The sequence below is a fragment of the Delphinapterus leucas genome, chromosome 16 (genome assembly GCF_059928025.1).
Source record: "Delphinapterus leucas isolate spDelLeu-1000000601 "Yukka" chromosome 16, BTC_Dleu_Yukka2, whole genome shotgun sequence".
Taxonomy (NCBI): domain Eukaryota; kingdom Metazoa; phylum Chordata; class Mammalia; order Artiodactyla; family Monodontidae; genus Delphinapterus; species Delphinapterus leucas.
Window position 1 is genome coordinate 10,436,487 of NC_143144.1, and position 13,906 is coordinate 10,450,392.

Below are 13,906 nucleotides of genomic sequence, written 5' to 3' on the forward strand. Positions count from 1 at the left end.
TTTGGATTTTTAAAATTAAATTGGGAATATTATTGCTTCATACTATTTTATAATTTGCATTTTTTACTTAATACCATGAGCATTAAATATCCTGAGACGTGGTTTTAATAACTTCATAATAATCTATTCCACATATATATCATCATTTACTTAACCTTATTCTTAGGCATTAAGGTTGTTTTCAGTTTTTCTTGCTCTTTGTTGAAAAACTAAATTTTAATTTGTTCTTATAAAACAGAACCCATAGATAAGAATAAATTCCCTTTTAACCACTACTCCAAATTTCTATTTTTTCCCCAGAGATAACCACTTATACTAGTTGATGTATGTCTTTCCAGATCATTTGTTATGCATTTATGTATATGTATATATTACGTATGTACATGTATACTATAGATCTCTGTAGAAAACTCAGTACTATTTGTGTGTATGTATGTTTTAAACTTAATGGTGTCATGGTTCACATATCAGTCAATTTTGTTTTTCTACTCAATACTTTTGGAGATTTTCTGTGTTAGTGTATGTAGATATATGTGCACAGTTTTTTAGCTGCCACATAGCATGTAATAAAATGGATATATTATAGTTTATTTAGTCATTTCCCTAGTGATAGATAGTTGGGATGTTTGTGACTTATTATAAATGTGTGAATCTTGGTTTTCATTTCCCAGCTCTGCTGCAAACAGTGTCCATCTGCTTAGGTGGGGTTGGGCTTACTCACTATTGGAAAGTCAAGAGATTCCAGAATTTTCATCGGATTGAGGTTGAGGTGGTGTCCAAAGAGTGAAACAAGGCAGAAATGTTTCAAACAGGGAGAACCAGAGGGCACCGAGGTCCTCAGGGTTTTGTAAGGGTGCAGATGTGGCTCAGAGGGACCAGGAGCTGTGCACTGAAACAACTGTGGTCAGAATCAAGACTGCAGAGATAGTGCCCTTCTCAGCGGGGTTCTGACTTTGCTGAAGCAGAGAGCTGGCAAAGGAACAGAAGGAATGTTCCTTGGCCATCGTGTGCCAGAAGCTTGGTGTGTGATCTGGCCACCCAGTGAAGTAGGGTTATACTATTTTCAAATGAGGAAACTGAAACTCAGAGTTTAAGGAACTTGACTCAATTCATACCACAAGTGAACTTTGTCTGAATTCAAGTTCTGTGCTTATTTATTCATATCACAGGCCTTTCTATGAAATCCTTAGGTCTTTTTGCATCCCCAGCCTCTATCTATTACAGTGCCTTGCACTTAGTAAGTGGTCAAAAGATGTTTGGTGGCCTTGGTGAGGAAAAGACTAGTTTATTGTTGGGGGACAGGGATTCTAAAACTCATAGCATTGACATTACTTTCTCTCGTGGCAGGATTACTTGCTGGCTGGGGCAGATATCATTGAAACAAATACTTTTAGCAGCACTGCTATTGCCCAAGCTGACTATGGCCTCGAACACTTGGTAAGGATTTCATTTTTCCTTGTATCTAAGATATTCATGAGCGTTTGCTGCATTGGTAATTGCTAGTGAGAAACCAGTCAAAGCTGCAGAGTCAAGCTAATGCCTAGTTATCTATTATTTGTGGTCAGATGGGGAAAATGGTTAGAATCGCTTCTGCTTATACACACAACAGCCCATTCATTTTCCAGCTGGTTTCTTTATGGGCAAGTAATAATCAAATAAAAACGATACTCATTATGCAGTGACTTGAATAAAAGCATAATGATTGGCCATGTGCACAGCTCTGTGAAGCCTTTTTAAGTTGGGTGACAGATTTGGTTTCCTTTCTTAAAAAAATTGTGGAAAAATACATGTAACATAAAATTTACTATTTTAACCAATTTTAAGTGTACAGTTCAGTGTCATTAAGTACATTCACATTGTTGTGCTACCGTTACCACCATCTGTCCGTGGAACTCTTTTCACCTTGTAGAACTTAAACTCTGTACCCATTAAACAATAATTCCCAATTTTCCCTTCCACCTCAGCCCTTAGAAACCACCATTCTACTTTCTGTCTCTATGAATTTAACTCCCTTAGCTACCTTATCTGAGTGGATCATACAGTTTTTGTCCTTTTGTGACTTATCTTGTTTCACTTAGTTTAATGTCCCTAAGGTTCACTGATGTTGTAGCATGTATCAGAATATCGTACTCTTTCGAGGTTGAATAATATTCCACCGTATGGATATGCCACATTTTGTTTATTCATTCATCTGCTGAGGGACATGGGCTGATTCCACCTTTTGGCTCCTGTGAACAATGTTACTATGAGCACGGTGTACAGATAATCTGTTCTTCATCCCTGCTTTCATTTCCTTTGAGTATCTATACATAACCAGAAGTAGAGTTGCCGAATTATACACTAATTCAATGTTTAATTTTTTGCGAAACCACCATACTGTTTTCCACAGTGGCTGCATCATTTTGTATACCCACCAATAGTGTACAAGTTTCCAGTTTTTACACATCTTTGCCAGCATTTGTTTTGTTTTTGTTTTTTCCTGATAGTAGGCATCCTAGTGGGTGTGGGGTAAAGGATTTCATTTCTTTTTAGTCAACAGGATGCTTCCATATTCAAGTTTTGTAAATGGTTAATGATGAAAATATATGGTAGATGCTGAGGTCCCCATTTCTGGGTGGGAGGTCCCCATTTCTGGGTGAGATTTTTCCAGAACTTGCCTCTGTGTTCACGCATGTAGTCCTGAGTTCTCTGATACTGTTTTCCCTTATGGTGATGGGGCTTTGTGAAATCACTTGCCCTGTGGGTCGTCAAGGGAATTATTTGAGGGCAGGAGTTGGCAGACATTTCCCGTTAAGGGCCAGACAGTAAATATTTTAAGCTTTGTTGGCTAGTACTGTCTCTTTTGCAACTACTCAACGCTAGCATTATAGTGCAAAAGCAGCAACAGACAATACGTAAATGAATGGGCTTGAGTGTTTTTCGGTAAAACTTGCTGGCACTACTTGGTATGTTTCTGCATGCTTGCTTTATTTCCTAGTGAGAGGGTTCGTGGCCCTTCTCCAAATTCTCAAGAGTTTCATAATCTACAAAAACTTGAGACCCACTGATTCCCACCATTGTACGGTGTAGGAAGCCAGGACCTGGAGGAGTTCCTAAGGGAACCACCCGGGCAGGTAGTGACAGAGCTGGTTTTAGAACCCAGGTCTTCTGTCTCTGAAGCCCCTGCTTCTTCCATTACTATGCTTTTTTCTAACTCAGAATATTTCACTACATCAGCTTATTCTGACATGCCAGACGTCCAGAGATTGCCCTTTTTGCCAGCTGGCTCATGATTCTGTGGAAGACCGTAAAAGCAGTTCCCAAAGACTCTTGCCTTTCCTTTTGCCCTCAAGGCTGGGGCCGCTGGTAGGCCTTTTTGACTAAGATTTCATTCAGACCTCAAACTAATTCACTCCACCTTTCCTTACTGAATAAAACTGTGCTTTAGAAGGTCATGAATTCCTTATTTTATGGAGGGAAAGAAGGACAAACTAACATTTGCAGTTGATGTGTTAGGCCTACAGGATGAACAAGTGCTCTGCGGGAGTGGCCAGAAAAGCAGCTGAGGAGATAACTCTCCAGACAGGTAAGAAACAGTTTTTTTTTTTTTTACAAAGATGTTTCCTTTGACATCCTCAGCTATAATATATTGTCCTTACTGCCCCTTTTCCTTTCGCGACAGTTGGCCTACAGCAGCACTGCAGACACCATCACGTACTTGTTTGTAAGTTACTTCTCTGCAGTTTCATAGTCAAGCATTCAGTGTCCCTCTGAATTGACTCTGTTTCCTTGGGCCTTGGGCTCAGGGTTTACGCTGTGTTTACTCTGCTGGGTGTTTTATCCTAACTTTGTAGCTAGAACTGTGACTTCCTTGTACATTTACAGCTAAAATGATTTGTCTCCCTTTGGAAGTACGTCTTTTGGTTATTGAGGCACAGCTGTTTTGGTTACATTGGTGATCATTAAGATATTTGATCTTCTCGCTTGAAAGCTTCCCTCACCCCTGTGATTTTGCCTTATTTAGGTAAAGAGAGATTGTCTTTTGAGCGTCTTCTACTTTATACCACTAGTGTCTTTGAAGGCGCTGTGTAGCACACAAAGAGGGTGGCATGAGAATCAGTCTTACTGGGATTTGAAAAGTGCCTCCCTGAAATAACTAGCCTCCTGGCTGGCTCCATAAGAACACTTGGGCACCAGCTCAGGGGAGGCTTTGAGGGTGGGAAAGGAATGGAAGAAATACATGAAGCCCCTTAAGATTTGGAAACATGAAATTATTGCCGACAGGGAAGATGTAAAGCAAAATTGTTGGGAAGTTAGACACAGCATACTGATGAAGACTGAAGCAATTTATAGGAGCTCCATTTCTGAGAGATAATGTTGAAATCGGAAGGGCATAGACTGTTGCCCCAACAAAGTCGCAGGTCAGAGGCTATCAAACCAGCTAAAGCAGGGAAAGACAAGGACGTTTTTCTTACACCCACGTTATTGTTCAGCTTTGGGGAAGATAAAGAATATCGGGGCTTGTAAGCTGTTCAAAGGCTGGGCTATCAGCTAGTGGGTAGTTTGCTCCAGTTAGATGGTAAAGCATAACCACCTGGTTAAAACCACCAAAGGTGATGAGCACTACGGCCCTGCCCTGTGTTCCCATATGTAAGAAACACAATATCTCCTGCTCCTTTAGAAGCACCTAGACTCTAGCCTAGAGGAAAGCTTATTAAAACATTCATGAAAGAGTTTTAATGTGAGATTTGATCTGCTTCATACTTGAATTTCAGGCTTCATAATTGTTAATCGTGATTTATTATTTTCCCCCAGCAAAGGCCCTGCAGTACAGCAGTGGAGAGCATTTCAAGATCAATGCTACTGTGAAGAACTTTTGCAAAACCTATGTTCACGACCTTCAGGGTTTCTTAAGATTAGGGAGAGAGAGCATTTGTTCAAGCATAGCTATGGTGATAGAAAAGGATTGCTAACTGAAATTCTTTGAAGCCACATGTGTGAGAATTCAGAGTTTTTTGGGTTGGCTTGGCGGTAACATGTGCACATACTTTATATTTCATAATTTCCTCAGTGGGATCCAGGACAGCCTCATAATCAAACATCGGTTTGCAGTAAAATCTATGAATCTTCCACTAAGTGAGGTAAAGACTATAAATAGCCTCTTGTAGTTTAGGAGAGGTCAAGTTTTGTTGTCAAATGAATTAAGGAAAAAAGTGGGGCTTTTGCGCTTTTTGGATTTCAGAGTTACGGACAAAGGATTGTATACCTGTGTTCTAGGGGAAATCTGATAGCGTATTAACTTATGAGCTGTTTAGAGATTTCACACTTGTTTTTCTTTTCCTAAAGGAATTAAGAGGTATGTGGCAGGAGCTCTGGGTCCAACTAACAAGACACTCTCTGTGTCCCCATCTGTGGAAAGACCAGATTACAGGAACATCAGTGAGTATGAGATATAATCATTGACCTGGGGCAAGTACCTCTGTGTTTCAGTAATCTATAAATCTGTAAAATGGGGCCAATACCAGCATCTACTTACGGATTATTGTGACTTACGGGCTTACAGCAGTCCCTGGAATGTAGTAGACATTAAAATAAAAAGTGTGCTAGTATTAGTCATAGTATTAGTATTACTCATTCTGAGCCTGCTTTCAAAGGTGCATGTTGTTGTGTTTGGGCTTCTTTATGAGCTGCGGAAATGAAACCAATCAAAATAAAACTTTAAACTGAGAAGTTGAGCAAATATAGATACCAGGCCTTGGTCAGTTATAGAATAACCCACTAGACTCCCACTTTATTTATCAGAAAGCAGTCTAAGCTATATATGCATGCTAGCATTGTAAACGTTGTAAACCACCATCTGTAAGCATACTTGCATTGAGAGTGTATGAAAAGTCTAGAAATCTAGGTCAATTTCTTAAGCATCAGACTACAAAAAAACAAAAAGTATTAAATGATCAGAGCAGAATAGTAATGATGCTACGCGTGGTAATGAGTTCTGTGTAGAAGACAAGTTCAGGCAAGTGTGGATTGTAGGTTTTGGTGACAGATACCACACTTTCCACCGGGGGTTGCTCATTCTGGGCTGACGTGTGGCAGTGAGGAGCTAACGTTTCCTGTCTCTTGTGCTGAATAGGATGAAGTAGGCTTCTCTATTGAATATACGAGCATCTTTTCTTTCTTGGGTGAGACATCAAATGGGGAGAGGGGTGACCTCTCAGATGGAAGTAGACATTTCTAACAAAAATTTTATCTAGGAGTGATTAGACACTTTTGTGTTTGAGAGTGAAATTGTCCCCCAGGCAGGTTTCTTCTCTGACAGAGTTGGTGTCAGAGGGCAGGAGCAAAATCTACAGGACCACAGACTTTTACCCTAGAGTGTGTGAGAGAATGTGATGCAACCGGTGTTGTATCCAGATCAGTGTGACACATTTCTCCTGTTGTTCCTCACACTCATTCCTGAATTGATTAACACCATCCCCGGAAAGATCTATATTAAAGATCTTAAAAGTAAGAGGCAGGACTCAAGAAATCAAACACCTTTCCACCCAGCCACTCATTCTCGGCTCACACATGGGAAGTGAGCCCGTGTGCTAAGTGTTTAGGAGCATCTATGTTCAATTTGCTGGTTTAACTTGCATCACTGCCATGTTTCTTACAAAAGGTGGTGTTGCCCTTAAATTATGCATTATAAACCAGCAGTGGTCAGTTCACCTGGCACCAGGCCTGAACTCAGCGTGTCCTGGGCTTTCAGAGGATGTCCATGACTAATGTCCTGCGTGTGGTTTGTTTTTTGCAGCATTTGATGAACTCGTTGAAGCATACAAAGAGCAGGCCAAAGGGCTTCTGGATGGTGGGGTTGATATCTTACTCATTGAAACTATTTTTGATACTGCCAATGCCAAGGTGAGTTAAAGGAGAAAAAAGGGGCTGGGCTGGGCTGGGGGCTGGGGTGCATCCCCTAAAGTAGTGAGGAGACTATAATAGCCATTATTAAGGTTAAAGCAAATTCCTTGATTCCATTTTCTTTTTTTTTTTTTTTTTTTACATCTTATTGGAGTATAATTGCTTTACAATGGTGTGTTAGTTTCTGCTTTATAACAAAGTGAATCAGTTATACATATACATATGTTCCCATATCTCTTGCCTCTTGCGTCTCCCTCCCTCCCACCCACCCTCCCTTTCCCACCCCTCTAGGTGGTCACAGAGCACTGAGCTGATCTCCTTGTGCCATGCGGCTGCTTCCCACTAGCTATCTATTTTACGTTTGGTAGTGTATATATGTCCATGCCACTCTCTCACTTTGTCACAGCTTACCCTTCCCCCTCCCCATATCCTCAAGTCCATTCTCTAGTAGGTCTGTGTCTTTATTCCTGTCTTACCCCTAGGTTCTTCATGACATTTTTTTCCCTTAAATTCCATATATATGTGTTAGCATGCGGTATTTGTCTTTCTTTTTCTGACTTACTTCACTCTGTATGACAGACTCTAGGTCCATCCACCTCATTACAAATAGCTCAATTTCGTTTTGTTTTATGGCTGAGTAATATTCCATTGTATATATGTGCCACATCTTCTTTATCCATTCATCTGTTGATGGACACTTAGGTTGTTTCCATCTCCGGGCTATTGTAAATAGAGCTGCAATGAACATTTTGGTACATGACTCTTTTTTTTTTTTTTTTTTTTGCCGTACGCGGGCCTCTCACTGTTGTGGCCTCTCCCATTGCGGAGCACAGGCTCCGGACGCGCAGGCTCAGCGGCGATGGCTCACGGGCCCAGCCACTCCGCGGCATGTGGGATCTTCCCAGACCGGGGCACAAACCCGTGTCCCCTACATTGACAGGCGGACTCTCAACCACTGTGTCACCAGGGAAGCACATATGACTCTTTTTGAGTTATGGTTTTCTCAGGGTATATGCCCAGTAGTGGGATTGCTGGGTCATATGGTAGTTCTATTTGTAATTTTTAAGGAACCTCCATACTGTTCTCCATAGCAGCTGTACCAATTCACATTCCCACCAGCAGTGCAAGAGTGTTCCCTTTTCTCCACACTCTCTCCAACATTTATTGTTTCTAGATTTTTTGGTGATGGCCATTCTGACCAGTGTGAGATGATATCTCATTGCATTTCTCTAATGATTAATGATGTTGAGCATTCTTTCATGTGTTTGTTGGCAGTCTGTATATCTTCTTTGGAGAAATGTCTATTTAGGTCTTCTGCCCATTTTTGGATTGGGTTGTTTGTTTTTTTGTTACTGAGCTGCATGAGCTGCTTGTAAATTTTGGAGATTAATCCTTTGCCAGTTGCTTCATTTGAAAATATTTCCTCCCATTCTGAGGGTTGTCTTTTGGTCTTGTTTATGGTTTCCTTTGCTGTGCAAAAGCTTTGAAGTTTCATTAGGTCCCATTTGTTTATTTTTGTTTCTATTTCCATTTCTCTAGGAGGTGGGTCAAAAAGGATCTTGCTGTGATTTATGTCATAGAGTGTTCTGCCTATGTTTTCCTCTAAGAATTTGATAGTTTCTGGCCTTACATTTAGGTCTTTAATCCATTTTGAGCTTATTTTTGTGTACGGTGTTAGGGAGTGATCTAATCGCATACTTTTACATGTACCTGTCCAGTTTTCCCAGCACCACTTATTGAAGAGGCTGTCCTTTTTCCACTGTACATTCCTGCCTCCTTTATCAAAGATAAGGTGACCATATGTGCGTGGGTTTCTCTCTGGGCTTTCTATCCTGTTCCATTGATCTATATTTCTGCTTTTTGTGCCAGTACCATACTGTCTTGATTACTGTAGCTTTGTAGTATAGTCTGAAGTCAGGGAGCCTGATTCCTCCAGCTCCATTTTTTGTTCTCCAGATTGCTTTGGCTATTCGGGGTCTTTTGTGTTTCCATACAAATGGTGAAATTTTTTGTTCCAGTTCTGTGAAAAATGCCAGTGGTAGTTTGATAGGGATTGCATTGAATCTGTAGACTGCTTTGGGTAGTCGACTCATTTTCACAATGTTGATTCTTCTAATCCAAGAACATGGTATATCTCTCTATCTATTTGTATCATCTTTAATTTCTTTCATCAGTGTCTTATAATTTTCTGCATACAGGTCTCTTGTCTCCTTAGGTAGGTTTATTCCTAGATATTTTATTCTTTTTGTTGCAATGGTAAATGGGAGTGTTTTCTTGATTTCACTTTCAGATTTTTCACCATTAGTGTATAGGAATGCAAGAGATTTCTGTGCCTTAATTTTGTATCCTTTTACTTTACCAAATTCATTGATTAGCTCTAGTAGTTTTCTGGTAGCATCTTTAGGATTCTCCATGTATAGTATCATGTCATCTGCAAACAGTGACAGCTTTACTTCTCTTCCGATTTGGATTCCTTTTATTTCTTTTTCTTCTTTGATTGCTGTGGCTAAAACTTCCAAAACTATGTTGAATAAGAGTGGTGAGAGTGGGCAACCTTGTCTTGTTCCTGATCTTAGTGGAAATGCTTTCAGTTTTTCACCATTGAGGACAATGTTGGCTGTGGGTTTGTCATATATGCCCTGTATTATGTTGAGGAAAGTTCCCTCTATGCCTCCTTTCTGGAGGTTTTTTATCATAAATGGGTGTTGAAGTTTGTCGAAAGCTTTCTCTGCATCTGTTGGGATGACCATATGGTTTTTATCCTTCAATTTGTTAATATGGTGTATCACATTGATTGATTTGCGTATATTGAAGAATCCTTGCGTTCCTGTAATAAACCCCACTTGATCGTGGTGTATGATCTTTTTAATGTGCTGTTGGATTCTGTTTGCTAATACTTTGTTGAGGATTTTTACATGTATGTTCATCAGTGATATTGGCCTGTAGTTTTCTTTCCTTGTGCCATCCTTGTCTGGTTTTGGTATCAGGGTGATGGTGGCCTCGTAGAAAGAGTTTGGGAGTGTTCCTCCCTCTGCTATATTTTGGAAGAGTTTGAGAAGGATAGGTGTTAGCTCTTCTCTAAGTGTTTGATAGAATTCGCCTGTGAAGCCACCTGGTCCTGGGCTTTTGTTTGTTGGAAGATTTTTAATCACAGTTTCAATTTCAGTGCTTGTGATTGGTCTGTTCATATTTTCTATTTCTTCCTGATTCAGTCTTGGCAGGTTGTGCTTTTCTAAGAATTTGTCCATTTCTTCCAGGTTGTCCATTTTATTGGCATAGAGTTGCTTGTAGTAATCTCTCATGATCTTTTGTATTTCTGCAGTGTCATTTGTTACTTCTCCGTTTTCATTTCTAATTCTATTGATTTGAGTCTTCTCCCTTTTTTTCTTGATGAGTCTGGCTAATGGTTTATCAATTTTGTTTATCTTCTCAAAGAACGAGCTTTTAGTGTTATTGATCTTTGCTATCGTTTCCTTCATTTCTTTCTCATTTATTTCTGATCTGATCTTTATGATTTCTTTCCTTCTGCTAACTTTGGGGTTTTTTGTTGTTCTTTCTCTAATTGCTTTAGGTGCAAGGTTACGTTGTTTATTTGAGATGTTTCCTGTTTCTTAAGGTAGGATTGTATTGCTATAAACTCCCCTCTCAGAACTGCTCTTGCTGCATCCCATAGGTTTTGGGTCGTCGTGTCTCCATTGTCATTTGTTTCTAGGTATTTTTTTATTTCCTCTTTGATTTCTTCAGTGATCACTTCGTTATTAAGTAGTGTATTGTTTAGCCTCCATGTGTTTGTATTTTTTACAGATCTTTTCCTGTAATTTATATCTAGTCTCTTAGCGTTGTGGTTGGAAAAGATACTTGATACAATTTCAATTTTCTTAATTTTACCAAGGCTTGATTTGTGACCCAAGATATGACCTATCCTGGAGAATGTTCCATGAGCACTTGAGAAGAATGTGTATTCTGTTGGTTTTGGATGGAATGTCCTATAAATATCAATTAAGTCCATCTTGTTTAATGTATCATTTAAAGCTTGTGTTTCCATATTTATTTTCATTTTGGATGATCTGTCCATTGGTGAAAGTGGGGTGTTAAAGTCCCCTACTATGTTTTTTTTTTTTTTTTTTTTTTGCGTTACGCGGGCCTCTCACTGTTGTGGCCTCTCCCATCGCGGAGCACAGGCTCCGGACGCGCAGGCTTAGCGGCCATGGCTCGTGGGCCCAGCCGCTCCGCGGCATGTGGGATCTTCCCAGACCGGGGCATGAACCTGTGTCCCCTGCATCGGCAGGTGGACTTTCAACCACTGTGCCAGCAGGGAAGTCCCCAGTCTGTGTCTTTTGTTGGGAGCATTTAACCCATTTATATTTAAGGTAATTATCGATATGTATGTTCCTATTCCCATTTTGTTAATTGTTTTGGGTTTGTTATTGTAGGTCTTTTCCTTCTCTTGTGTTTCTTGCCTAGAGAAGATCCTTTAGCATTTGTTGTAAAGCTGGTTTGGTGGTGCTGAACTCTCTCAGCTTTTGCTTGTCTGTAAAGGTTTTAATTTCTCCATCAAATCTGAATGAGATCCTTGCTGGGCAGAGAATCTTGGTTGTAGGTTTTTCTCCTTCATCACTTTATATGTCCTGCCAGTCCCTTCTGGCTTGCAGAGTTTCTGCTGAAAGATCAGCTGTTAACCTTATGGGGATTCCCTTGTGTGTTATTTGTTGTTTTTCCCTTGCTGCTTTTAATATGTTTTCTTTGTATTTAATTTTTGACAGTTTGATTAATATGTGTCTTGGCGTGTTTCTCCTTGGATTTATCCTGTATGGGACTTTCTGTGCTTCCTGGAGTTGATTAACTATTTCCTTTCCCATATTAGGGAAGTTTTCAACTATAATCTCTTCAAATATTTTCTCAGCCCTTTCTTTTTCTCTTTTTCTTCTGGAACCCCTATAATTCGAATGTTGGTGCGTTTAATGTTGTCCCAGAGGTCTCTGAGGCTGTCCTCAGTTCTTTTCATTCTTTTTTCTTTATTCTGCTCTGCAGTAGTTATTTCCACTATTTTATCTTCCAGGTCACTTATCCGTTCTTCTGCCTCAATTATTCTGCTATTGATCCCATGTAGAGTATTTTTAATTTCATTTATTGTGTTGTTCATCATTGCTTGTTTCATCTTTAGTTCTTCTAGGTCCTTGTTAAATGTTTCTTGCATTTTCTCTATTCTATTTCCAAGATTTTGGATCATCTTTACTATCATTCTGAATTCTTTTTCAGGTAGACTGCCTATTTCTTCTGCATTTGTTAGGTCTGGTGGGTTTTTATCTTGCTCCTTCATCTGCTGTGTATTTTTCTGTCTTCTCATTTTGCTTATCTTACTGTGTTTGGGGTCTCCTTTTTGCAGGCTGCAGGTTCGTAGTTCCCATTGTTTTTGGTGTCTGTCCCTAGTGGCTAAAGTTGGTTCAGTGGGTTGTGTAGGCTTCCTGGTGGAGGGGACTAGTGCCTGTGTTCTGGTGGATGAGGCTGGATCTTGTCTTTCTGGTGGGCTGGTCCACGTCTAGTGGTGTGTTTTGGGGTGTCTGTGGCCTTATTATGATTTTAGGCAGCCTCTCTGCTAATGGGTGGGGTTGTGTTCCTGTCTTGCTAGTTGTTTGGCATAGGGTGTCCAGCAGTGTAGCTTGCTGATCGTTGAGTGAAGCTGGTTGTTGGTGTTGAGATGGAGATCTCTGGGAGATTTTCGCCGTTTGATATTACGTGGAGCTGTGAGGTCTCTTGTGGACCAGTGTCCTGAAGTTGGCTGTCCCACCTCAGAGGCACAGCGCTGACTCCTGGCTGCAGCACCAAGAGCCTTTCATCCACACGGCTCTGAATAAAAGGGAGAAAAAGTAGAAAGAAAGAAAGAAAGAGGATAAAAGAAAAGAAAATAAAGGTAAAATAAAATAAAGTTATTAAGATAAAAAATAATTATTAAGAAAATAATTTTTTTAAAAAGTAAAAGAAAGGGACGGATAGAACCCTAGGACAAGTGGTGAAAGCAAAGCTATACAAAATCTCACACAGACGCATACACATACACACTCTGAAAAAGAGGAAAAGGGGAAAAAATAATAAATCTTGCTCTCAAAGTCCACCTCCTCAATTTGGGATGATTCGTTGTCTATTCAGGTATTGCACAGATGCAGGGTACATCAAGTTGATGGTGGAGATTTAATCCTCTGCTCCTGAGGCTGCTGGGAGAGATTTCCCTTTCTCTTCTTTGTTCGCACAGCTCCCGGGTTTCAGCTTTGGATTTGGCCCCACCTCTGAGTGTAGGTCACCGGAGGGCGTCTGTTCTTTGCTCAGACAGGACGGGGTTAAAGGAGCCGCTGATTCGGGGGCTCGGGCTCACTCAGGCCTGGGGGAGGGGGGGCACAGATGCGGGGCGAGCCTGCGGCGGCAGAGGCTGGCGTGATGTTGCACCAGCCTGAGGCGCGGTGCGTTCTCCCGGGGAAGTTGTCCCTGGATCCTGGGACCCTGGCAGTGGTGGGCTGCATAGATTCCCCGGAAGGGAGGTGTGGAGAGTGACCTGTGCTCGCACACAGGCTTCTTGGTGGCGGCAGCAGTAGCCTTAGCATCTCATGCCTGTCTCTGGGGTCCGCACTTTTAGCCGCGGCTCATGCCCATCTCTGGAGCTCCTTTAAGCAGCGCTCTTAATCCCCTCTCCTCGCGCGCCAGGAAACAGAGAGGGAAGAAAATGTCTCTTGCCTCCTCGGCAGGTCCAGTCTTTTTCCCGGACTCCCTCCCGGCTAGCTGTGGTGCACTAGCCCCCTGCAGGCTGTGTTCACGCCGCCAACCCCAGTCCTCTCCCTGCGCTCTTATGGAAGCCCGAGCCTCAGCTCCCAGCACCGCCCGCCCCGGCGGGTGAGCAGACAAACCTCTCGGGCTGGTAAGTGCCGGTTGGCACCGATCCTTTGTGTGGAAATCTCTCTGCTTTGCCCTCCGCACCCCTGTAGCTGCACTCTCCTCCGTGGCTCCAAAGCTCCCCTCCTCCGCCACCCGCAGT

General features: G+C 41.4%; 1 protein-coding gene across 2 annotated transcripts in view; it reads left to right on the top strand.

The window, feature by feature from the left end:
* MTR (5-methyltetrahydrofolate-homocysteine methyltransferase) overlaps window positions 1-13,906 on the top strand; it is a 114,293-nt gene that overhangs the window by 13,932 nt on the left and 86,455 nt on the right. For both annotated transcript variants that reach the window (XM_022553110.3, XM_022553111.3), the window contains exons 3-6: window positions 1,348-1,437; window positions 3,496-3,565; window positions 5,326-5,418; window positions 6,776-6,882. In XM_022553110.3, the coding sequence (XP_022408818.1) occupies window positions 1,348-1,437; window positions 3,496-3,565; window positions 5,326-5,418; window positions 6,776-6,882 (360 nt within the window). The remainder of the gene's footprint in view (window positions 1-1,347; window positions 1,438-3,495; window positions 3,566-5,325; window positions 5,419-6,775; window positions 6,883-13,906) is intronic.